Source organism: Cyprinus carpio, chromosome B2 (genome assembly GCF_018340385.1).
Source record: "Cyprinus carpio isolate SPL01 chromosome B2, ASM1834038v1, whole genome shotgun sequence".
NCBI lineage: Eukaryota > Metazoa > Chordata > Actinopteri > Cypriniformes > Cyprinidae > Cyprinus > Cyprinus carpio.
In genome coordinates, this window is record NC_056598.1 from 14,781,984 (window position 1) to 14,806,274 (window position 24,291).

General features: G+C 34.9%; 2 protein-coding genes across 2 annotated transcripts in view; one reads left to right on the forward strand and one right to left on the reverse strand.

The window, feature by feature from the left end:
- The window catches only part of LOC109048310 (cohesin subunit SA-1-like), a 47,433-nt gene extending 30,539 nt beyond the window's left edge, over positions 1-16,894 (forward strand). Inside the window, exons 3-34 of the mRNA XM_042718257.1 lie at positions 527-641; positions 740-892; positions 1,509-1,605; positions 1,700-1,776; positions 1,865-2,069; positions 3,805-3,956; positions 4,209-4,282; positions 4,364-4,487; positions 4,579-4,677; positions 4,758-4,837; positions 4,923-5,030; positions 5,270-5,384; positions 5,564-5,681; positions 6,964-7,067; positions 7,181-7,273; positions 7,360-7,456; positions 7,550-7,743; positions 8,698-8,768; positions 8,849-8,936; positions 9,768-9,848; positions 10,079-10,171; positions 10,259-10,433; positions 10,623-10,762; positions 11,124-11,225; positions 11,305-11,453; positions 11,548-11,676; positions 12,909-13,114; positions 13,242-13,413; positions 14,724-14,837; positions 14,912-15,026; positions 15,130-15,210; positions 16,430-16,894. Coding sequence (XP_042574191.1) covers positions 527-641; positions 740-892; positions 1,509-1,605; positions 1,700-1,776; positions 1,865-2,069; positions 3,805-3,956; positions 4,209-4,282; positions 4,364-4,487; positions 4,579-4,677; positions 4,758-4,837; positions 4,923-5,030; positions 5,270-5,384; positions 5,564-5,681; positions 6,964-7,067; positions 7,181-7,273; positions 7,360-7,456; positions 7,550-7,743; positions 8,698-8,768; positions 8,849-8,936; positions 9,768-9,848; positions 10,079-10,171; positions 10,259-10,433; positions 10,623-10,762; positions 11,124-11,225; positions 11,305-11,453; positions 11,548-11,676; positions 12,909-13,114; positions 13,242-13,413; positions 14,724-14,837; positions 14,912-15,026; positions 15,130-15,210; positions 16,430-16,453 — 3,745 coding nt within the window. The 3' untranslated portion in view covers positions 16,454-16,894. The remainder of the gene's footprint in view (positions 1-526; positions 642-739; positions 893-1,508; positions 1,606-1,699; positions 1,777-1,864; positions 2,070-3,804; positions 3,957-4,208; positions 4,283-4,363; positions 4,488-4,578; positions 4,678-4,757; positions 4,838-4,922; positions 5,031-5,269; positions 5,385-5,563; positions 5,682-6,963; positions 7,068-7,180; positions 7,274-7,359; positions 7,457-7,549; positions 7,744-8,697; positions 8,769-8,848; positions 8,937-9,767; positions 9,849-10,078; positions 10,172-10,258; positions 10,434-10,622; positions 10,763-11,123; positions 11,226-11,304; positions 11,454-11,547; positions 11,677-12,908; positions 13,115-13,241; positions 13,414-14,723; positions 14,838-14,911; positions 15,027-15,129; positions 15,211-16,429) is intronic.
- Positions 16,895-17,426: 532 nt separating this feature from the next.
- On the reverse strand, positions 17,427-23,994 carry pccb (propionyl-CoA carboxylase subunit beta). Its single transcript, XM_042718258.1, has 15 exons — positions 23,712-23,994; positions 23,497-23,616; positions 23,191-23,259; positions 23,049-23,105; positions 22,818-22,931; positions 21,538-21,648; positions 21,325-21,433; positions 21,067-21,187; positions 20,895-20,976; positions 20,683-20,806; positions 20,229-20,336; positions 20,003-20,103; positions 19,817-19,915; positions 17,803-17,902; positions 17,427-17,695 (listed from the first exon to the last, which is right to left on the reverse strand). The coding sequence occupies exons 1-15, from the start codon at positions 23,943-23,945 to the stop codon at positions 17,574-17,576; spliced, it is 1,671 nt and encodes a 556-aa protein (XP_042574192.1). The 5' UTR covers positions 23,946-23,994; the 3' UTR covers positions 17,427-17,573.
- Between the last annotated feature and the right edge of the window lie 297 nt (positions 23,995-24,291).

The window sequence follows — 24,291 nt, forward strand, 5'->3', positions numbered from 1 at the left end:
AATCGCATTTGGAATAAAAGTTTGTTGTTTACATATGTGTGTACTTTATATGTTTATATGTACATAATATACTGTACACACATGTATATTTAAGAAATATATGTAATATATACTTGTATTATATATATATATATATATATATATATATACATGTTAATATTTCTTAAATACGTGCATATATGTGTATTTATATATACATATAAATATAGATAGTGTATTTATTTATATATAAAACAAATGCTAATGGAAATTACGAGCACATAAAATTACCAAAACTTTGAACTAGAATTAAACTGAAAATATAAAAATGAAAGTTAATTTACAATATTAATTATATATGTATATATATATATATATATATATATATATATATATATATATATATATATATATATATATATATATTTATATATATGCTTAGAATTAATGATTAGAATTAAGCTTGCAAGAATTTGGTGCGCTTCATCAGATGTGGACAAATGGATGACTCAGAATTCATGAGGAGCTCATGGTGTTTTCCTCGCAGGGACTCGGGTGAGTCGGGTCAGGACACAGTGAGTCTCAGTATGAGTATGAGTGAGCTGGACGACCCTGGAGATGGAAAGAGCAAGAAGAAGAGAGGCCGGCCTGGCAGACCACCTGTATGCCTCACACGAAAACTATTTCCTTGACTTACCACAAAAACAGATTGTGTATTATTCATGATTTAATTTAGCATTTCTATTCCCCCTGACTCCAGGCACCCAACAAGAAGCCACGGAAGTCCCCTTTAGAAAAGTGCCCAATGGGAGTCCAGCGGGGGCGGAAGGCCAATGGAATGGCCCAGCAGAACGGAGAGGGCGATCCTGTCACTCTGTTTGAAGTGGTCAAACAGGGAAAGAGCGCTATGCAGGTATCAAACACAGATCAAATCAGAAGAGAAAACTGATCACCATATGCATCACTATGCTAATTTGCTAAAACTTTTTATAGGTACCTCATGTCTAATATTATTTCACATGGGTGTTAATGCATTTGGTGAGCTTTGATGATCATTCAAATTAAATTTGACCTCACAAAAGCAAATGCTAGGGATGTAGTAAGACTAAAACTCTGATCAGTTTTCAGTCAGTTTATAGAAATCACAAATAACAGCATAAAAACGTTATGTCAAATTGAATAAATTTGCCCCAAAACTGACCCCAAACCTTTAACCAGTAGTGTATAATTAACTCCCTGCATAACTTAACACATTCATTTTAACAGCCCCAATTCTAAAATCTTAAATAGTGTGTCTTTTTCAGTGTTAAATGAAGAGTGAAATGTATATCTGGTGTCCTAATGTTTCAGATCAGGAGCAGATGTTGAAAATGTAACAGCTGGAGGTGTGCATTTATTTCAGCCACCATGTCAGACTCACTTAATAACTCTCAAAGCCAGATTGTTCTGCGAAAGAAAAGAGTGTTGAGCAACTCGTTCACTGTGTTTATGTAAATAGTGACACAGTTGTCCATGACTCACTCTTTCAGTCGGTTGTTGATGATTGGATTGAGTCATACAAGCAAGACAGAGATTTAGCACTTCTGGACCTCATCAACTTCTTCATCCAGTGCTCTGGCTGTAAAGGTACAAATACCTCATGCTCATTAATATAATTAATCACTAATAATAATAATAATGTATTATTCATAATAGTAGTGAACACTGACTGTCCTTTCAGGCACTGTAAGGATCGAAATGTTTCGCAACATGCAGAATGCTGAAATTATCCGCAAGATGACAGAAGAGTTTGACGAGGTATCTGATGAATTTACAAAATCTTAAGTAGGAAATTAACCTTTGAACTCTGGTCTGAGTGGGTCATTTCTTTTGTGTTTTAATGCAGGACAGTGGCGATTACCCCTTGACCATTTCTGGCCCGTTGTGGAAGAAGTTTCGCTACAACTTTTGTGAGTTCATCTGTGTCCTGATCCGCCAGTGCCAGTACAGCATCATCTACGATGAGTACATGATGGACACAGTCATCTCTCTGTTGACTGGTCTGTCGGACTCACAGGTTCGAGCCTTCAGACACACCAGCACTCTAGCAGGTAAACTTAATTTGTTATAAGAATTACATTATTAATCTGTTGTCTACAAAAAGGTCTCCCTGTGGTTTTCTGCCACAATAGAAGTTCTGTGGTTTCTTGTTTAAAAGCAAAGAGTTTAAGATCAATATAAGTATTGTATAATTTTATATTATTATTATTATTAAATATACAAAAAGGTCTCCCTGTGGTTTTCGTGGCGGGCCGCCACAATATCAAAAACTGACCCCCCCCGCCACAAAAAATATTTTCCAAAAAAAGGCTTTGACTTCATGAATAACATGAGCACGGGCACGTTTCAAAATCAAAAAACCGATGCGGTGTTGTTTATATCACTGTATTTCAGAAGGAAAACACTGTATTAGAAAATTTTCGATTTAAAGTTTCATTTCATTTTGCATTGTAATGCTTGATAGGCAGCGTTTGTGAGCTCAGCGCTGCTTTACAGCCGTTATATCCTGTATCTCTCCCGCTCTTAAAGCCCCTCCTGCTGGCAGAAAATTAATTTGCATATATATGTCTATATGTGGGCGGGAGCGCCGCCACAAATAGAGTGTAAGGCTGTGGGAAACACTTAAATACTTGTTTTTTTATGTTACAGATCAGTAATATTAATACCACTGCTATATATTTCTTTATTGGTTTAATTTTTATCATTTAATTAGTGCTGTCAAACATGTAATTGCATCCAAAATAAAAGTTTTTGTTTACATAATATATGTGTGTGTGTGCTGTGTATATTTATTATGGTATATATGAATAATACCGCACATGTATGTATATATATGATATATATAGATATATATATATCTATTATATAAAAAAGAAAAAAATGTTATGTTTATATATAAAATATATTTATTAGTGCTGTCAAACGATTAATCACGATTAATCACATCCGAAATAAGTTTTTGTTTACATTATATATATGTGTGTGTTGTTTATATTTATTATGGTTTCATAAATACACACACATGAATGTATATATTTAAGAAAAATATGTTATGCTTATATATTAAATATATTTATATATATGATATAAATTATATGAATATAAATATATACATGTAAATATTTTTAAAAATATATGCTGTATGTGTGTGTATTTAAATATACATAATAAATAGACTCAATACACACACAAATATTATCTAAACAAAAACTTACTTTGGATGCAATTAATCGTTTGACAGCAATAATATTTATATATGATAGAATTTATATGAATATAAATATATACACGTAAGTACATGTAAATATTTTCAAAATATATGCTGTATTTGTGTGTCTTTAAATATTCATAATAAATATACTCAGTACACACACACATATATTATGTAAAAAAAATTTTTATTTTGGATGCGATTAATTTTTTTTTTGATTTGATTGATCGATTTAATTTTTTTAAATATTTATTTTTTTATAATTATTTTATTAATAATAAAATGATTATTGAATATTTTTTTTTACAATTCAATAAATATTAATACTATAGTTTATCAATTTCTTTATGCAGTAGGTTTGTTTAATTTGTGTAATTTAAACAAATAAAATACTTAGTAAATTAATATAATAATTTTTTTTAATTTTTTTTATTTAGTTTTTTTTTTTAGAGTATTTATTTATAATCATTGTGGATTTGATATAAGAATTGTGTATGTGGAGTGATGTTTTAGTATTGTGTTTGATGTTTTTAAAAATAAGTTTGCATCTGAGTCCTTTGTTCTTTTGCCCTCAGCCATGAAGCTCATGACAGCTCTGGTGAACGTAGCTCTGAATCTGAGCATTAACCAGGACAACACCCAGAGACAGTATGAAGCCGAACGCAACAAAATGGTGGGAAAGAGAGCCAATGAGAAGCTTGAACTCCTACTTCAAAGAAGGAAAGAGGTAGCAATTCCTAAGCACTCTTATCTTGCTCCATGTTAAATTCATTTGTAGAGGCCTACATTTAATTCTATGCACAGAACTTCACAAATCTGCAGATTTCCTGAAATTAAATGTGTTTCCTTCAGAAAGTCCTACACATATTTTACAGAATTCAGTGGCTTTGTGGAAAATGTGAAATAAATCTGAGATTGTATCAGTATACAGTCATTCTATTGCTGATCATCCACTCATATGAACAAACTTTCTCACCAGCTTCAAGAAAACCAAGATGAAATCGAAAACATGATGAACTCGATCTTCAAGGGAATATTTGTTCATCGTTATAGGTGATCAGAGTTGTATACCTTCACAATAATAGTGCAATAGTAGCTGTGGATATCTGGCCTCATCTTCTTTGTGACTGGCAGGGATGCAATAGCTGAAATCAGAGCGATTTGTATAGAGGAGATTGGTGTGTGGATGAAAATGTACAGCGATGCCTTCCTGAATGACAGCTACCTGAAGTACGTCGGCTGGACCTTACATGATCGGGTACGCCGTCTCCACATAAACTGAGAGCAGGACTTCAGCCCCTGTAATATTTCATTTTCAGTTTATTAATATCAGCATCCTCCATTTCCAGCAAGGTGAAGTGCGCTTGAAGTGTTTGAAAGCTTTACAAAACCTCTACACAAACCGCGAACTGTTTCCAAAACTCGAGCTCTTCACAAACCGTTTCAAGGTAAGAACGCAGTTTAGGAGAGGTTATCGCAATTCTCTGAATGTGTTCCCGATGTTGATGATGATAAAATCTCCTCACAGGATAGGATCGTGTCTATGACGCTGGATAAAGAGTATGATGTGGCTGTGGAGGCCATCAGACTGGTCACGCTAATCCTTCAGTGAGTGAAGCTCAGATGCTATCAGATGCTGAGTGTGACTGCAGTCTGGATGCTTTCCTCCATCAAATGTTCTTCATTTGTTCAGGGGTAGTGAGGACGCTTTGTCTAATGAGGACTGTGAGAATGTCTATCATCTGGTGTACTCCGCTCACAGGCCTGTGGCAGTGGCTGCTGGGGAGTTTCTACATAGAAAGTGAGCCAGCTAACATCCTCGCTCTGTAAAATATAGTTTTTGAATATTTATCTCTGTGGCTTTTGTCTCATTATTTTATTTTATTTTATTTTATTTTATTTTATTTTATTTTATTTTATTTTATTTTATTTTATTTTATTTTGACTTTATTTAATTTTAATTAAAATATAGATAATTTAATAATTCAATTTTAATTAATTTTATATTTTCTTGTCCATTTTCTACTCTGTCATATGTAGGTTGTTTAGCAGACATGATCCTCAGGCGGAGGAAGCTCTGGCAAAACGCAGAGGCAGGAGCAGCCCAAACGGAAACCTTATCCGCATGCTGGTGCTCTTCTTTTTGGAGAGCGAGGTAATGCCTCAAGTGATGATCAGGCATTAGAGAATTAGGAATGAGAATGGAAAATTATGATAAGTTTACACAATATTTGTCTCCTGAGGTGGCATCAGAATCCAGCTAATTTGATTTATGTTGGTCTGAATCCCTTGTTTGTGTCAGAGCTAACAGTGTATGTGTGTTTGTGTTTCCAGCTGCATGAACATGCTGCCTATCTAGTGGACAGTTTGTGGGAGAGCTCTCAGGAGCTGCTGAAGGACTGGGAGTGCATGACCGAACTGCTGCTGGAGGAGCCAGTGCAGGGCGAGGAGGGTACGGACACACCCAGAGGGGTTTTTACTGCTGATCATAGCAGATCATAATAGATAGAAATCATAGGGGAGACTGGGACTAGTTTCCACAAAGGGCTTTTTATCAATAACTGTCTGTTTTGAATCAAAAATCTAGTTTTGTAAGTTGGTTTTAAACGCATTGTTTAATTACGCATTGCTGTTTCTTGAATTGTTTTATGTTCCAAATTTGGTTTGTTTAAATGTAGCCGTAAAGCTGGGCTCTTCAGCTCTAGTCCTAGAGGGCTAGTGTCTTGCTGAGTTTAACTCTAACCAAACACACCCGAAGAAGCTAATCAAGGTGTTCGGAATTGCTTTTACAATTATGGACAGATGGGTTAAATTGGGTACTAAAGGCCCTCCAGGACTAGAGTTGAAGAGCTGTGCTATAAAGCCTATAAGAGGAAAAGCCACGCTGTGTTTTATGAACGGTATCTTTTTAACTAAGCAGTAAATGTCTGTGAATTTTCATATTCATTATATTCATAAAAAGTGATAGTAAAGACATTTTAAGTGTTTTCATCAAATGTTTCTTTTAAAGACTTTTCTTTTTTTGTTTTTAAAAAATCCTAAAAATATAGCACAACTGTTTTTAAAAATTGATTTTTGATGAAATGTTTCTTAAGCGCACATCTGTTTTAGAATTGATAATTCTGAAAATTTATCTTGCGCTGAAATCAGATTTCTGAAGGATCATGTGACACTGATGACTGGAGTAATGACCACTGAAAATTCAGGAATAAATTACATTTTAAAATATATTGAAATTGAAATAGGTTTGAATTTTATTTTTTGGTGTTTTTGTTAGGTGTTTTATGTATTTACTTTTATAATAACAATAAATGATGCATAATTAATTAAGTAACCCTAAACCAAACCCTAATCCTAACCCTAACCATACAGTAAGTACATGTAGTTAATTAATATTACTTTGTAGTTAAATGTATAATTACACTGTAACAAGGACACATTAAAATAAAGTGTAACCTTAAAATAATATTTCACAATAGTTCTATTTTTACTGTGTTTATGATTAAATTAATGCAGCTTTGGTGACCATAAGAGACTTTCCAGAAGCAAAAAAAAAATCTTACCAACCCCAGACTTTTGAATGTAAATATGGAGTAAAAGGTGCCCCGTCTCCACTATTATCTCCTCTATCTGTGAGCTATTTTTTGATCAGAAAAGTGTCACACATCTACCCTTACCACGTCCTATACGCAACATAAGCACATCTGTTTGTCTCTGCCTCTGTTTGTCTTCAGTGTTGTCAGACAGGCAGGAGAGTGCTCTGATTGAGCTGACCATCTGTACCATTCGTCAGGCTGCTGAGGCCCATCCGCCTGTGGGGAGAGGGACTGGGAAAAGGGTAAGACCTATTCTTGACAAGCTATAGTATGTAGCTAAAAATATCTGCATCATTTTATTATAAAACAATTTTTTTGTTCATCAATACTTACTTTAGTATATCTTGTTGTGCAGGTTTTGACAGCGAAGGAAAGGAAGACGCAGATTGATGACAAAAACAAATTAACTGAGCACTTCATCATGGCTCTTCCCATGTTACTCTCAAAAGTAAGAAGAAAAGTATTCTGTTTTCAAGCTTGCATACATCATAACCGGGTCAGTCATATGCTGATAACCCCGTTTTCCATCTACAGTATCAGACAGATGCAGAGAAAGTAGCCAACCTCCTACAGATCCCGCAGTACTTTGACCTGGATGTGTACAGTGCTGGGAGGATGGAGAAGGTAAGCAGTTTCTTCAGCTGGATCTCTATAAATGCTAAACGTTAGCTGATGGATGAATTTGAATATTCCAGCACTTGGACGCATTGCTGATTTGATGAAGCATTTCTGGTGCTTGTGGTGTTTGTGGTGGAGGGGCATGGGGGTGTTGAGGTGCTGGAGGCCTGCAGTAAGACCTACAGCATCCTGTGCAGCGAGGAGTACACCATCATGAACCGTGTGGACATCGGCCGCAGTCAGCTCATCGATGAACTTGGCGAGCGCTTTAACCACTCGGTGGAGGAGCTGCTGCAGGCGGTGAGGGCTCTGTGGAGGTGACGGACAGATTTAGAGAGATTGTTTGTTACAGTATCACATTAATTACAAAAGATATTCAGAAAGCACTTTAACAATGAGCAGACAGCTTTTTAAAAAGGGATACTTTTTTTTTTTTTTGTAACATCGCATTTCTTTTCCAGAGTTCATAGTGACCACAGCTGTTAAGGTCCAAAAAAAAAAAAAAAAAATTAACCACTTGTATTTCAAATATTGTCAATAAAAAGACTGATTTTTTAATTATTTATTTATAATTTTTATTTATTTATTTATTTATTTATTTTTGCAGTTAGTGAGTTAGAATTTAACAAGATCAGTGAATGAAATGTTTTTTAATCTGGTTCTCATCATTCAAATTTAATCTCGTATGGCATCAGAATACTGATTATATATATATATATATATATATATATATATATATATATATATATCTAATATATATATATATATATATATAACTAAGGAGTCCATAGAAAAGATTAGAGTAAAAAAAAAAAATGTAAAGAATGTTTAAAAAATAAATTAAAAATAAAAATTATATTTAATAATAAATATAATTTTTAATAATAAATAAATACATACATCTAAAAAAATTTAAATATAAATATATAAATACATTGCGTACATGTATGTGAATATATACATATTTTCCAATAAATATTTTAACTATATTCATAATAATGTTTCTTAAACATGAAAATACATATTTTTGTATACAAATATCATATTTGGGGGTCTGTGACATATAATACACTGAAAACATCTGATATAGACCTCTTTCTTTCTTTCTAAACACATTTCAGAGCTTTATTCATTGTTCCCTCTACTCTGAGACTGTTATTAGCTGAGGTACAGATTGTGAACAGTTATGTATGATACATAGAATTGTGCAGCCGTCGCTGATAAAACATTTCTGAACGTCTGCCTCATTAATAGGGGGAAGAGGCAGATGATGACGACATCTACAATGTACTCTCCACTCTCAAGAAACTCACAGCCTTTCACAAGTACGGTGAGTTAATTCTGACCACTTGGAGTCATTGAGTGCTAATGAACAAGCAATGTGTCTGTTTCTCCTCTCCATCAGTGCTCATGACTTGACCAGATGGGATTTGTTTGGGAACTGCTACAGGTTGCTAAGGACGGGAATAGAGCAGGGCTCTATGCCAGAGCAGGTGCGTCTGTTTCAGATATGAGATGAGGGAATCTCATGAAGCCTGTCAAGAACATGTCCAGGTCACATTTCAGCCCAAAATTAAAGGAACCAAATAAGAAATTATATTAAGAAAAAGACATGAAAGGAAATTATGTTATTTGTATTCCATCATTGTTTTCATGACAGTTCTCATTTCTGTAAAACTAGAAAAAAGCAGTATTATTCAAATGAAGTACACTACTGGTCAACAATTTGGTGCTATAAAAATACTGTTAAAACAGTAACATTGTGAAATTGTATTACAATTTAAAAGAAATGTTTTTTTTTTTATTTGAATATCTTTCAGTTTGTAATCTTATATTGAATGTGTGTGTGTGTGTGTGTGTGTGTGTGTGTGTATGTGTGTGTGTGTGTGTGGGTGTATGTGTGTGTAATTTAGTCTCCAGTGTCACATGATCTTTTAGAAATCATTCTAATATGCTGCTTTAGTGCTCAAGAAACATTTCTTTTAATACATCATGGAAGAATGTGCAGAATGTTTTTTTGTTGTTTTTTTACAGTATTGAAAATTGGAAATGAAATATTCATTTATTAAAGAGAAAGAAAAAGAAGGTGGTGTTTGGTATCATTATACAGTTTTGTAGCATTTAAAAAGTGTCATTTTGTAACATTTGCAAAATGCTGTGATTGACCAATCAGAATCAAATATTCCAGACAAACAAAATAACACTTTCAACCTTTTTCTTAAATTTGATTTTGTTCTTGTTTTGTGAGATTAACCCAGTTATTGAAGATGTTTTCAGGTGACATGGCGACATTGATTTCATGTAGATACTATTGTGTTTTGTAGATAGCAGTACAGGCTCTTCAGTGTTCTCATTACTCCATACTGTGGCAGCTTGTGAAGATCACAGAAGGAGCTCCATCCAAGGTATGTTATTGCATCTATTTAATGTTTTTACTTCTTATTTAGCAGATGGATTTGATGCAGTGCAACTTGAAGTACGCTGCAAAGTTTCATTCCATTATCAGCCGTTCACCGACCCACTCAGAATACATTTGTGATCTCATCCTAGATTGAATGAATGGACAACAAGCATGTTCATTAACTGATTACTGCAGCTTTCAACCAAAAAGCATAAATATTGTCTTTAATTTCAGGATGATCTCCTAGCACTCCGCAGGGTTGTCAAGTCTTTTCTAGCTGTGTGTCAGCAGTGTTTATCAAACGTCAACACGCCGGTTAAAGAGCAGGTGAGCTCCTTCATTTGTCCTTTCTTTCAGGAAAGATGTGCCTGTGCAATACTCATTCATGTTACGGTTTTGTATCCCTTCCTCCAGGCGTTCATGCTGCTATGTGACCTCCTGATGATCTTCAGTCACCAGCTCACCACAGGGTCCAGGGAGGGTCTGCAACCTCTGGTCTTCAACCCAGACAGCAGTCTACAGAATGAGCTGCTCAACTTCATCCTAGACCATGTGTTTATAGACCAGGATGATGAGAATCAGAGTATAGGTGAAAGTTATATTTATATTAAATTTACTGTCATTAACAGTATAGCAATAAATAAAATTCTGTATGTGTTTAAATAATGATTTCTATTTGAAGACATTTACAAATTTGTGCATATACATAGTGAATGTTAAATCACTGTTTTGAATTTTTTGACTTGTTGAAGTTAGTGATTTCATATTTGTTACCCAGAGGGTGATGAGGAGGATGAAGCTAACAAGATTGAGGCCTTACACAAGAGGAGAAACCTTCTAGCTGCCTTCAGCAAGCTCATCATTTATGACATAGTAGACATGCCAGCCGCTGCAGACATCTTCAAACACTACATGAAGGTAAAATAACCAGTTATCACCTAAACTAATCTACAGAGATGTCCAAACTGCATTTGAAATCAGGCAATGCAATTTAAGCACTTATATTACCAGAAACTCTAAATGCTTCTAGCAAATGTCAATGCTGTAACCTCATAGTGATTATTTGCCACTGATTAGTTTCTATTATTTGCATAAAGTTGAACATGTCTTAGCCTTTTCATGCTCTCCCTGCATGTTCTTCTCCATGTTAATCCCACAATCCTTCACCCTAAAATGCCTCATCTTGCTCCCTCAGTGCCAGTGTACTGCTATCTCCAAAACACATTATAGGTTAGAATGTTTTTATCACACTGCTGTACTTATTGTAAACTGTGTGTAGTACTACAACGATTATGGAGACATTATCAAGGAGACTCTAAGTAAGACCAGACAGACGGACAAGATACTGTGTGCCAAGACGCTCATCCTGAGCTTACAGCAGGTGAGATGACACATGATATCTGCATTATCATTTCAGATCTTGATAATTCTGCTAATCCTGTTATTTTTCTGTTCTTCAGCTCTTTAATGAGCTGATTCAGGATCAGGGGCCTAACTTGGACAGGACCTCATCTCATGTGAGTGGCATTAAGGAATTGGCCCGTCGCTTTGCCCTCACCTTTGGCTTGGACCAGATCAAGACCAGAGAGGCTGTGGCCACACTGCACAAGTAACTTCTCTTTCATATTTGAATTATTACTCATCAAGCACCAAATGGACACCATCATCATTCCACCTCTCACAAATATTTTTACTGTATTCAGAGATGGTATTGAGTTCGCCTTCAAGTATCAGAATCCTAAAGGACCAGAGTATCCCCCTCCAAATCTGGCCTTCCTGGAGGTTCTCTGTGAATTTTCCTCAAAGCTTCTTCGCCAAGACAAGAAAACAGTGTAAGTTGGTCTGAGGTGCACTTTGTTTTATTTAGCAAAGGTTGGTGTAATGGTTTTTTTAGGCTTCTGGGCTTGAGCTTTGACTTGATTTAGTAAAAAGAGATTCTGACTATACACTGAAACATCACGTAATCCTTCACTGTGCAAAATTCCTTTTCTTTGGATGGATCCTTTGAGAACCTGAGCAGAAAGATAGCATTTTAATGTTTAAAAAAATGTATATAAATAATGAGTGCAAATATATATACACTGCCATTTAAAAGTTTGGAGCAGTGAAATTTTAATGTTTTTTTTAAATGGAGACTCTTATGCTCATTAAGGCTATATTTCTTTGATGAAAAAATAAAACAAACAAAAAAAATATTATTACAATTTCTTATATTGGTTTCCTATTTAATATAATTTAAAATATAATTTATTTCTGTGATGCAGCGCTGAATTCTCCAAGACTGAATACGCCAGTCTTCACTCTTCAGTGTCACATGATCCTTCAGAAATCATTCTAATATTCTGATTTATTGTCAAACTGTTGTGCTGCTTAATATTTTTTTGAACCTGTGATACTTTTTTGTTTGATTCTTTGATAAATAAAAAGTTAAAAAAAGAACAACATTCATTCAAAATAGAAATATTTTCTAACAATATAAGTCTTTACTATCACTTTTTATCCATTTAACACATCCTTGCTGAATAAAAGAACAAATTTCTTTAAAAAAAGAAAGAAAACAATTTACAGACCCCAAACTTTTGAATAGAAGTGTATATTGTAACACAAAATTTCTATTTTGAATAAACACAGTTCTTTTTTAAAAATTATTTATCAAAGAATCCTGAAAAAAGTATCACAGTTACCAAAATGTGAAAAAAAAAGTATCACAGGTCCTGACTGATTATAAATCAGCCTATCAGAATGACTTCTGAAGGATCATGTGACACTGAAGACTGGAGTAATGATGCTGAAAATCCAGCTTTGCTTCACAGGAATAAATTATATTTTAAAGTATATTTAAATAGAAAACTGTTATTTTAAATTGCAATAATATTTCACAAAATATTTTTTTTTCTGTATTTTTCATCAAATAGATAGTCTTTATGTGCATATGAAACATATCTTTAAAAAAACATATTACTGATGTTTAAAATTTTAATATCAGTGTATATATTTGAATTTTTAGGAATTAAATAAATAGAATTCTATTGTTAAAAATATTCATATTTTTGTGCTCTCTCAGGCACTCGTATCTGGAAAAGTTCATGACTGAGCAGATGATGGAGAGGCGGGAAGACATCTGGCTGCCGCTCATCTCCTACAGGAACTCTCTGCTGACGGGTGGAGATGAAGATCGCATGTCCATCACCAGCGGCAGCAGCAGCAGCAAAGCTGGATCTATACGGAGCAAGAAGGGCCGTCCACCCATGCACAAGAAACGCATCGAGGGTGAGGATGCCAGTAGATGTAATCATACTGATATGAGACAGGAGGCCTGTGGGTTGCTTCAGTTGAGCGAGATGCCTAAAAGTAAGCAGTCATGGGCTGTTTTGTGTGTGGTGTCGTGGTTCTGCAGAGGAGAGTGTGGAGAGCTCATGGATGATGAGGAATGACACCCTACAGACTCCTGGAGCCTTGCAGACACCCCAGCTCACCTCCACCGTACTCCGAGAAAACCCTCGGCAAGCTGCTGAGCACCTCCCTGAGCAGAACTCTGAGCCCGGCTCTGAATCCGACTATGTTCATAAGTAAGTGAACCTTAAAAAAACACCACATATCCAACAGTTTGTGAACTCTTATGCAACACGTCTATTTCTATTTAAAACCATTCATCATTAATAGAAAATTAGTCTTCCATTTTGGCTATATCAGGCATGTGATCAGCTAGAGTCAAAAAAGAAGGAAATTCAGACCACGCCCCAAGCCACGCCCCCAAGCCACTCCCCCAGCACTTATTATTAAAAATATATATTTTAGCAAAATAAAAAGATATCTTATATTGTAATAATACATACTATTGTCCTGTAAAAAATAAAAAGCAGCATTTAATAACAATATAATATAATTTATTATAATAAAGTACTATAATATATTGTAGTAAAGTATATAGAATTTTTATTATTATTAAAGTACCTGCCAAAAGTTTGGAAACATTATAAATATAAATAATTTTGAAATAAATATCTTCTGCTCATCAAGGCTGAATTTATTTGATCAAAATAAAGTAAAATGATATAACATGATCTAATTTTACTGCTTCATATTTTGTGAACAACATTTATTTGCATTTATCAATATATATTAATTAAATTTGTTAATGCATTTATTAAATAGAAATCATTTTAAATATCTTCACTCACTTTTTATCACTTTCATGCATGATGAATAAAATTATAAATTTCTCTCTTTTTTAAATCTGATACAAATGTTCGAGTGGTATCAGTTTAATAATTAATTTTATTTTTTATGACTTTTTTTTTTGTGTATAATTATGTGATATATTTTTTGAGCAGAAATTTTGAGTATTAGAATGATTTCTATAGGATCATGTGACACTGAAACTTCTTTTTGTAAACAACAACAACAGATTTCTAAATGTTTCTAATGACAAATGTTAGGTCCTGTGATATGGTGGATGTAGTAATTTAATTCATATTAGCATATTCATACTATATAACGCACTCTTTTTTTTTAACTGTTGTGAAGTTTCCAAAATGTAGTTACCACTACCCCAGTATGTGATTTTTTAAATTTTTATTTTAACTAGTGTTAGTTTAGTATTATTTGTATACTATTAGTGTATTATATTTTGAATTTAGTTTGTCATTTTTTTTTTTTTATTTCTGTCTAGCTTCATTTTTACTTCAGTTAGTTTTGTATTTTAAGTTAGTCAATTGAATACTTCAACTTAAGTTGCCATGGCAACCTTTCAATTTTTTTACAATCTAATTTTATATTTATATTTTATTTCAGTGAATAAAATCTTAAATAGTTTTGGTTTTAGTTAACAGTAAGTATTTTGTCAGCTATTGTATGATGTGTTTTTTCTCTGGGTCAGTCCTCAGATGCAGATGTCCTGGCTCGGTCAGCAGAAGATGGAGGAGGTGAACAGGAAAGAGCGCACAGCTGTGAACTACATGAAGGCCCGTAGCGGAGGCGTACGACAGACTGTGTATGTGGAGAAAGAAATGTGGGATGTTTGACATAAGGAACGAGCTGTAGTTAATGTTGGTGTCTCTAATCTAGACGTGGTCTCATGGAGGATGACGCAGAACCCATCTTTGAGGATGTCATGATGTCGTCGCGAGGTCAGCTGGAGGACATGAGTGAGGAATTCGAGGACACCATGGTCATTGATCTGGTAATCAGATGACGCTAGCAAATAAAAGTGTCTGAGAGTGCTTACGGAATTAAATATACTGTAGATAGAAATTCCAAATCACATGATCTTAATTCCTCTGCAGCCTCCATCCAGGAACAGGCGGGAGAGAGCAGAGCTAAGACCGGACTTCTTTGACTCTGCAGCCATGATTGAGGATGAGTCGGTAAGAATGAATCACCAAGGCTTTAACTTATTATATAAATATAGAATTACACTGCCCTGCATCATATTTGCTGAATGAAATCCAATACTTGTTTCTTACTCATTATGGGGTGCTGATTCCAAAAAACAGTGGCTGTTTCACATCACACTTTCTCATAAAATATGTGCTTTTTGTAGCATTTTTGCCTTCATTAGCCATTTGTAAGGTGAGGACGTCTTGTATTATCACCAGAAAAACTGGCTCAAAGCTTACAGCTTTGCTCAATTCTCAAATGATTTTCACATGTGAATGAATGATTTTGAAGACATTATTTTATTCTTAATTCTGATTTTAAGATTAGAATTATGGCAAGTGACAGAAGAAAAAGCAAACATGACCCAGCTACATACATGCTGTGTTTTACTACATCCAAATAGTAAAAGAAAATTCAATTTTATGAAAAAAAAAAAAAAAGCTTATTTACAAGCTTGTGTTCCATTGTGTTCATTTAATGTCAAATACCTTCACATGAATACATTTTCCACTCCCTTGCAGGTTGTAAGTAAATTATGCATTTTGTAAACTACTTTTTGTCATTAAAACTTTTGAAATTTGACTTCTTTGCATATTACATTTTGAACATTATTGTTTATTTATAGTATTTGTTTGTTTTTGTTTTTGTGGATTTTGTTTTAATTTGTATTTTTTAAAATAGAATCTTGTGTTTTTTTTTTTTTTGGCCTTTTTTGCAAACCAGCCGAGATGCAGGGTTGTGCTGTCAGTAGGCCTGCATGATTATTTAAAATAAATCCAAAATCACAATATGACTTTCATGATTGTCAATACATATATGCAATGCACTTTTTCAAGTGAATCGCGGCACTGTTCTTTGATAGACGAGCAGCTCGTGACCCAGTGTTTCAGTTTGAGGTAAATGCTGCTTCACATCAAGTGCCAGTGAGTTTGGGTTGCTTTAAAAATGCAACATGCCAACCATCGTCCCAGATTTAATTATTTTATTTCCCAGATATATTATATAATTATTATTAAATATAATTATTGTGTAGTCATATTGATATATAATCACAAAAAAATGCCAAATTGTGCAGCACTACAAGCACATCAAAACTGGAGCTTTAAAAAATTGCATTTTTAATCAGAAAAATCACAATTAAGATATTTCCCCTAAATCATGCAGCCCTCATTATCAACATATGATCACCTGTTATCTTTTCCCCAGGGTTTCACAATGCCCATGTTCTGAGGTGCCACAACCGATGGAAAAAGAGTTTGAAGTGATTAAAGGGCTGAAGAGACATTCATATAAGAGTGGAAGCACTGGTGTCCAGCTTCAGTCATTCTGGAGCAAACTCTCAACCATCCTCTTTTATCAAACGCTTTTATTCATCCAGAGATTATTTGAACAGATGCAGTCCAATCATGTCACATATGGTGAGTTTTTCTGTCGAACAAGTTCTTTGTCAGCTCATTAGAATCACACTGGATGGGATTTACATTGTGGTACAGATTTATCATGTAAGAATGTATGGTCCTCCTGTTTGTTCAAGATGTACATATTTGTGTTTATCCATCCTACTATGTATATGCCCTGTACAGTTAGATTATGAAGTCGCTTTTACTATCAGGTCAACGATGGATTCTTTCTACCAAAACAAGCAGTCATACATGTTGGTCAATCTTCAATCAATCTAAATCTCAGTTAATACTGTCGGAAAGCCAAAAATCTCTGTGACCGTTGTCCTGAAGGTGCATTACACTACATATTGTGTATTTTGGCTTGCAGAAGCATTTGAATGGTCAGTATTTTATTTCCAGTAGATTTAGTTCTAATGAGGTGAGGTTTATGTGTGTGAAACGTTTATACGGCAGGGTTTTCGTCAGTTGCTCTTGTCCGGGTCAAACAGCAGAGGTTGCTGTGCCGTGTGTCGAGTCAGGCCCATTCAAGTATCGCCTCCGTGTAAGTTGTTTATGGTTTTGGGGTAATAACCACGTTTTATGTTGTATTATAATGTTTGTTATTTATGGTCCTGTGCTATGGTTAGGTTTGATGTTGTATGTTTATATTTTTCATTTTCAATATAAAATGGTTTTCTTTTGTACAACCTAGAAATGATGTACCACTTTCCCTTTTAATGGAAAACTGTTCTAAAAATTTTCTTCAGTGAACTTATGGAAAACTCACTTTTTTCAGAAAAAACTAAACAAAAAATTAAATATGTAATCATGAACCGTGGGAGTGTTTTATTGATTTGAGAATGCTGAAATAGTGGCGTAATGCATATGAGTGGGAATAAGGCACAATGAACCATGGGGAAAAACGTCTAACCACAGATATTGTCATAAAATTAGTGTTGAGATGAGATTTATAAGGGGATGTTAGCATGTTTTTTCCAGGGGTTGGTCTGTTTCTTGCTGGCGAGCACCTCAAGGTCTCTACAGATCCTCTTGCGTGTGGTCGAGGGCTGAATGATGTCATCCACAAAGCCTGTGAAATACATGAATTATTATTTAGCGATACTACACACAGCAGCAGAAGCGAGCACACTTGTACTGCACATGTTGAGCTAGCGCTGTGAAGATCTGGTGATGCACCTCTGACAGCAGCGGGGAAGGGATTGGCAAACTTCTCCACATATTCAGCTTCAGCCTTGGCTTGATTCTCCTTTCCTCTGAAGATGATTTGAACAGCACCTTAAAAAAAATTAAATATGTATTACTATATAGCACATTTCAGAAATATTATTTAGAGTTTCAAATTTTCTGACCATTCGATTTCCAGTATTTGTTCAGCTATTGTGAACACTAGATGGATGTTATGTTTAAAATTGTGTTTGCAATTTCCTTGACAAAATTTATGATTAATAATTAAATTATTTCAAATGTAAAGAATATTCTGTTCAAAGGTTTAGAGTTGTTTCTGAAAAGGGCCTCTCACCAAGGCTATATAATATAAGATTAATAATATTGTTACAATTTAAAATAACTGCTTTCTATAATATATATTTTATAATGTAATTTATTCCTATGTTGTCAAAGCTGAACACCATCTATCCTTCAGAAATCATTGCAGTATGGTTCTATATTTGGTATTCAACAAATATTTCTTATTAACTATGAATGTTGAAAACAGCTTTTGCTGCTTGATACTCTATTTTTGTGGAAACTGTGATACACTACTTGTTGATCGAGTGACAGTAAAGACATCTGTTAAAAAAAGATTTATTTCAAATGTACTTTCAAACAAACCAATCAGCATATTAAAATGATTTCTGAAGGATCATGTGACCGTAATGAGGCTGAAAATTCAGCTTTGCCATTACAAAAATATTACTATTTTAATATATTCATACAGATAAAGAACAGTAATGTTGTAAAGTTTAATGTTAAACAGTAATTAAAATTAATTTAATTTTTTTCTTTTTAATCAAATAAATGCAGCCTTGGTGATAATCTTATGACTCCAAATTTGTGTCTGTGTGTGTGTGTATTTATTTATATGTTAAAATATAAAATATAAGTCTAATTCATCATTGGAAAATCAATGTGCATCTTTGTTGCTTTAGTGTCATTACTGGACACTCAGCAGAAATATTTATAGTTTGTACTTTAAACAGTCAACATGTGATATGATCGGTGCTATCCAAACTGTAAGTCAGCAGCACCTGTTACTCAACTCAAAGCGTGCGCCTCCAGTGTAGAAATGAAATGAGTAGAAGGACATTCTCAAGCAGCATAATCACCAACGAGAGCCAAGCATAGTGATCATTGCTGCAGTGTAAAGGCCGTTTCACACGGAGCGTGATGCGAAAAAGAGTTGAATCGCCGATGAACGTGCTTTCACACTGAACGCGAAACGATTGTTCGCCTTCTGCTAATTCACACCTGCACACTAGGTGGCGCCGACCAGCAATGCATTTTTTCTTCATGTAGTGTATCTCATATGGTTTACATCATCCACTGCTCAATATACAGCATTAAATTAAGATAAATAACTTTTGGTTCTTCATCAGAAACACAAACTATCCATAATGCTTACAAGAATACATCTGAAAATATAATTAAAAGGTACAATTAGCATCAAGCTACATTCAAAATGTATGTAATTATTTACACTTGTGCTCAATACAGTCTTCTGAGCTTTCAGTGCCACTGCTTTGACCTTTTGGGTAACAAGCAGTAGTTCTGGCCACATGATGTAATGCACAAATCTTTATTGGACGGCCTGTGTTTTCGCGTTGCGAAACTGAAAAAAGATTTGTCGAACTGGTTTGAAAAAAAAAAAAACATTCGCATTTTTGGTGTGCGAATGTTTGCATCCACAGGAATCTGTTGTTTTATTCCAGCGCATCATCGCGTCCGATATTCGTTTTGCTTTTTCACGCTCAGAGTGGAAAGGCCTTATCAGCAGCAGCACTGGACTAAAGCTAGTGTGCAGGAGCTCTCTGAACACTCTCACGTCTGTCTGCTACTTAAAGTCTTGTGGTTACAGGGACTCTTTTATTAGGGACTGCTGGAACAAATTTATTTATATTGGATGGGACCAATTTTGATATCTATATTTATTTAGCCATGTCACCAGATTCAGCCTATTTTTCTTTAGGTTTACCTTTGCACCCATCACTGCGACCTCAGCACTTGGCCAGGCATAGTTGACGTCTCCTCTCAGATGTTTAGAACTCATCACATCATAAGCACCTCCGTAAGCCTGGAGACAGAACATACGTTATTCAGCATACAAGACAGTTAGAACCATCCACACACACACAAACACACTCATCATTCTGCCTCCTACCTTCCTGGTGATGACAGTAATTTTTGGAACAGTGGCCTCTGCAAAAGCATAGAGCAGTTTGGCTCCGTGTCTGATGATGCCTCCGTACTCTTGAGCTGTGCCTGTGGAAACAGAGCGCTCTCTCAGTGTCTTGTTTAAAAAGGAAACACATGCTGGTAATTCAGGATAAAATGAATTAGAAAAAAACAGCAAAGTTAAGGTTAGGATAACAAGAATTTCTAGACACCTGGCAGAAATCCAGGCACATCTACAAATGTGATGATGGGAATGTTGAAGGCGTCACAGAAACGAACAAAGCGAGCCCCTTTAACAGATGAATTTATGTCCAAACAGCCTAAAGACACAAGGAAAATGACATCAAAAATAAAAAAAAACTACTGTGAAATGTATTTATGAAATAAATATAATGAAATTTTATATATAATATCAATTACCATTAAGGTTGGGATACTTTTTTATGTTATTGAAAGAAGTCTCTTATGCTTAGTGCATTATTAAATACAATACAAAGAAATACAGTAAAAACAATAATATTGTGAAAAAATATTCCAAGTAATTTCCAAGTTGTTTTTTGTATTTTAACATTTTAAAATGTATTTATTTTATTTATGCAATGGCTATTAAAACAACAATGCTTAATAACCTCAAACTTATGATAATAATATAATATAATCACCCACCAGATGCCACTTTAGGCTGGTTTCCCACTATGCCTACTGTCCGACCATTCATCCTGGCAAATCCCACCACAATATTTTTGGCGTAGTTGGGCATAATCTCAAAGAATTCTCTCTCATCTACTATCTGTAAGAATGAGATGACAATCATAAGAACTGTGTGATGAGTTTTTACCTGACTTATCTGAATCATTTGTTCAGTAAGATGTACATACACCATGAACAATGTCCAGCATGTCATAGGCTTTTGTGCTTTCAAAAGGAACAATAGTGTCCAAACCAGGAACCAGCCGGTCACTGAGGAAAATAAATTGACTTGATTCTTTGTGACTGAAAACACAAGCCAAGATAATATGAAAAAAATCTGTACAAATGTGTGTGTCTCACCGAGGATCATGGCACTCAGTGACCGGAGCTGGATCTTTGTTGCTCAGTGGGAGAAAGTTAAAAAAGTTTCGCAAGTTCAGAAGGGCATCAATATCATTCTCAAAGGCCCGATGAGCAACACCTAAAGGAAAACAAAATCTCTTTATATTACTGGTGAGCCAAGAAAATATTCAGTCAGATTAGAGAACAAAATTTAAAATTCCAAACACTGTCACAAAACACATTTAGATTTAAGCACAGGCTTAATAAAAGACCCACCTGACACAGTGGTGTGGGTTTTTGCTCCACCCAGCTCTTCCTGGGTAACATCCTCATTTGTTACAGACTTTACCACATCTGGGCCTGTGATAAACAGATAGGAGGTGTCCTGCGAGCACAGGCCAATTCATGAAAAACCAGTGTGCCATCAGGGAACAAGAAATCTAAATTTAGTTCAATATGCATTTATACTCTTAACTTGTATTTTCTTACCTTCACCATAAAAGTGAAGTCTGTCAGAGCAGGCGAGTACACGGCACCACCTGCACACGGGCCCATGATGAGAGAGATCTGAGGAACTACACCTGAGGCCATCACATTCCGCTGAAGAACAAACACCATTGTCCAGAGTTAGTCCTGGATTATATACACTACAAGTCAAACGCTTTCGAACAGTGAGATTTTTAGTGTTTTTAAAGAATTCTCTTCTGCTCGCCAAGCCTGCATTTATTTGATCCAAAATATAGCAAAAGCAGTTATATTGTGAAATATTTTTACTATTTAAAATAACTGCTTTCTATTTGAATATATTTTAAAATGCAATTTATTCCTGTGATCACCACTAAATTTTCAGCATCATTACTGAAGTCTTCAGAAATCATTCCAATATGTTGATTTACTGTTCAAGAAAGATTTTTATTATTATTATTATTATTATTATTATCATCAATATTTAAAACAGTTGAGTACATTTTTCTTCGGGATTCTTTTATGAATAGAAAAATCTAAAGATCAGCATTTATATGAAATAAAAAGCTTTTGTAACATTATACACTGTACCATTTAAAAGCTTGGAGTCTGTATGTTTTTTTTTGGGGAAAGAAATTAATACTTTTATTTAAAAAGGATGCAAATGATCAAAAGTGAAGATAAAGACATTTATAATGTTACAAAAGATTTCTATTTCAGATAAATGCTGTTTTTCAAAGAAACCTGAAAAAAATCTACTCCGGTGTTTTCAATAAAAATAATAAAAAATAAAAAAAAATTGAGCAGCAAATCAGAATATTAGAATGATTTCTTAAGGATCATGTGACCGGAGTAATGAAATCACGGGAATAAATTACATTTATTTAAACATTATTTTAAATAGTAAAAATATTTCTAAATTGTACTGTTTTTGCTGTACTTTGGATTAAATAAATGCAGGCTTGGTGAGCAGAAGAGACTTCTTTAAAAAACATTAAAAACCTTACCGTTCAGAAACTTTTGACTGGTAGTGTACACTTCCATTTAAATGTTAGGGGTAAGTAAGATCTTTTATTTTCTTTTAAGAAACAGTTTTTAACTTTGCCATCACAGTAATAAATTGCAATTTAAAATATTCTCTAAATATTTTTACTGTAATATTATTTAACTATATTACTGTACTTTTGATAAAATAAATTCAGTCTTGGTGAGGGACTTTCAAAAACTTCATTAAAAAAACAATCCCAAACTTTTGTTTGGTAGTGTATATCAACTGTATAGCTGTGTTAAACCATTCAGTTTACCAAGAAAATGTCAGCATATCCTGCGAGGGACTCAACGCCTTCCTGAATGCGGGCTCCACCGGAGTCATTCAGACCAATCACTGGAGCTCCCACCATCATTGCCTGGTCCATGATCTAAGAATTCAATTGCAGACGTGTTGTGAGAAATCTCACTGTTTGACAGCATTATGCCTGTGTTTTAAACAAAACGACTTTAGTCAGGTCCAAAAAACGCTCAGCAACCAACCTCACCTTGCAGATCTTCTGAGCGTGAGCTCCTGATAAACTGCCTCCAAACACTGTGAAGTCCTGAGAACAGAAGAGCATTTCACTCGTGAAAGCCTAACTGAGATAATAAAATAAAAATTACCACAAACCCACATTCGAATCATACCTGGCTGAAAACATACACCAATCTGCCATTGATCCTTCCCTGTCCGGTCACCACGCTGTCTCCTGGGTACTGAACACACATGTGTATGTAAAAGACACGTGCAATTTTACAAAATTAGTGACTGATTGGGCCCCACTCTGTAAGTTCGCCCCCTAGTGGACCCCAGTCTCCTGGTTAAGGATTACTTAAAAAATATTTGCTTAACAAGATGTTTTTAATCTTTGAAACTCTCTCTGTCAAACATTCGAGAGCATTTCGCGGTATTGTTATGTAGATTCTTTGAGCAGAGAGGTGGAGGTTTCATACCTTATTATGATCTGCCTCCATGCCAAAGTCAGAGCAGCGATGCTCCACAAACATGTCATACTCCACAAACGAGTCCGGGTCCAGCAGGAGCTCCAGTCTCTCGCGCGCTGTCAGTTTACCCTGCGCCCAGGATTTCAGAGCTCTTCTTAAACTGTTGTGCTTTCACTCATGTCACGTCAGCTGCATTCATTCTCCAGTAAGCTGTCAGAACTTACCCTTTTGTGCTGTGCAGCTATCCTCAGCTGTCCTCCTCCTGTAAGCGCTGCCTTTCGTTTCTGCTCGATTCTCTCCTGCACTGACAGATGGCTGACCGAATAGCATCTTGCATTTTGCAGAACTTTCGACCGGGTGAGTGCCCCAGCGTACGGAATCTGACCTACACTTTTAAAAGAACATTTCAGCCCGTGTAACAGTCCCAGGCTACTTCGCATTAACGTGTAGGTCGCCATCACTGCTACACCGAGGGCACCGGATTCTGTGGAAAAACCTGTCGCTGTCTTCAGCCAATCACAAACGAGCGCATACTTTTTACAGCCAATCAGTACTAGGTTAGCGAAGCGGGCGTGAGTGAGTGATCCAATCGCCGAAGAGATGTGTGTAGTTAAGCGAACTTGATAGATGTAGTCCATACTAATGTCAACCATGAAAAACGACAGTTCCCAACAGTAAGTAAGGACACACACACATCTTAGAGTCAAAAGTAACAATAATTTAAATACAAACATAGTGAAAGACGTAAAAGCAGAACAGACATCGACAGAATTATTAGCTAGATGTTTTATTGATTATTACTAA

What these genes read in the sequence shown, in the direction of transcription:
- pccb (XM_042718258.1), bottom strand. Translation starts at nt 23,945, where the DNA reads ATGGCGACCTACACGTTAATGCGAAGTAGCCTGGGACTGTTACACGGG. An exon ending in TGGAGGCAGATCATAATAAG is followed by an intron (nt 23,260 to 23,496) that starts GTATGAAACCTC and finishes ATGTGTGTTCAG; the next exon opens with TACCCAGGAGACAGCGTGGT. An exon ending in GATATGCTGACATTTTCTTG is followed by an intron (nt 21,649 to 22,817) that starts GTAAACTGAATG and finishes TTTGTTCTTCAG; the next exon opens with CGGAATGTGATGGCCTCAGG.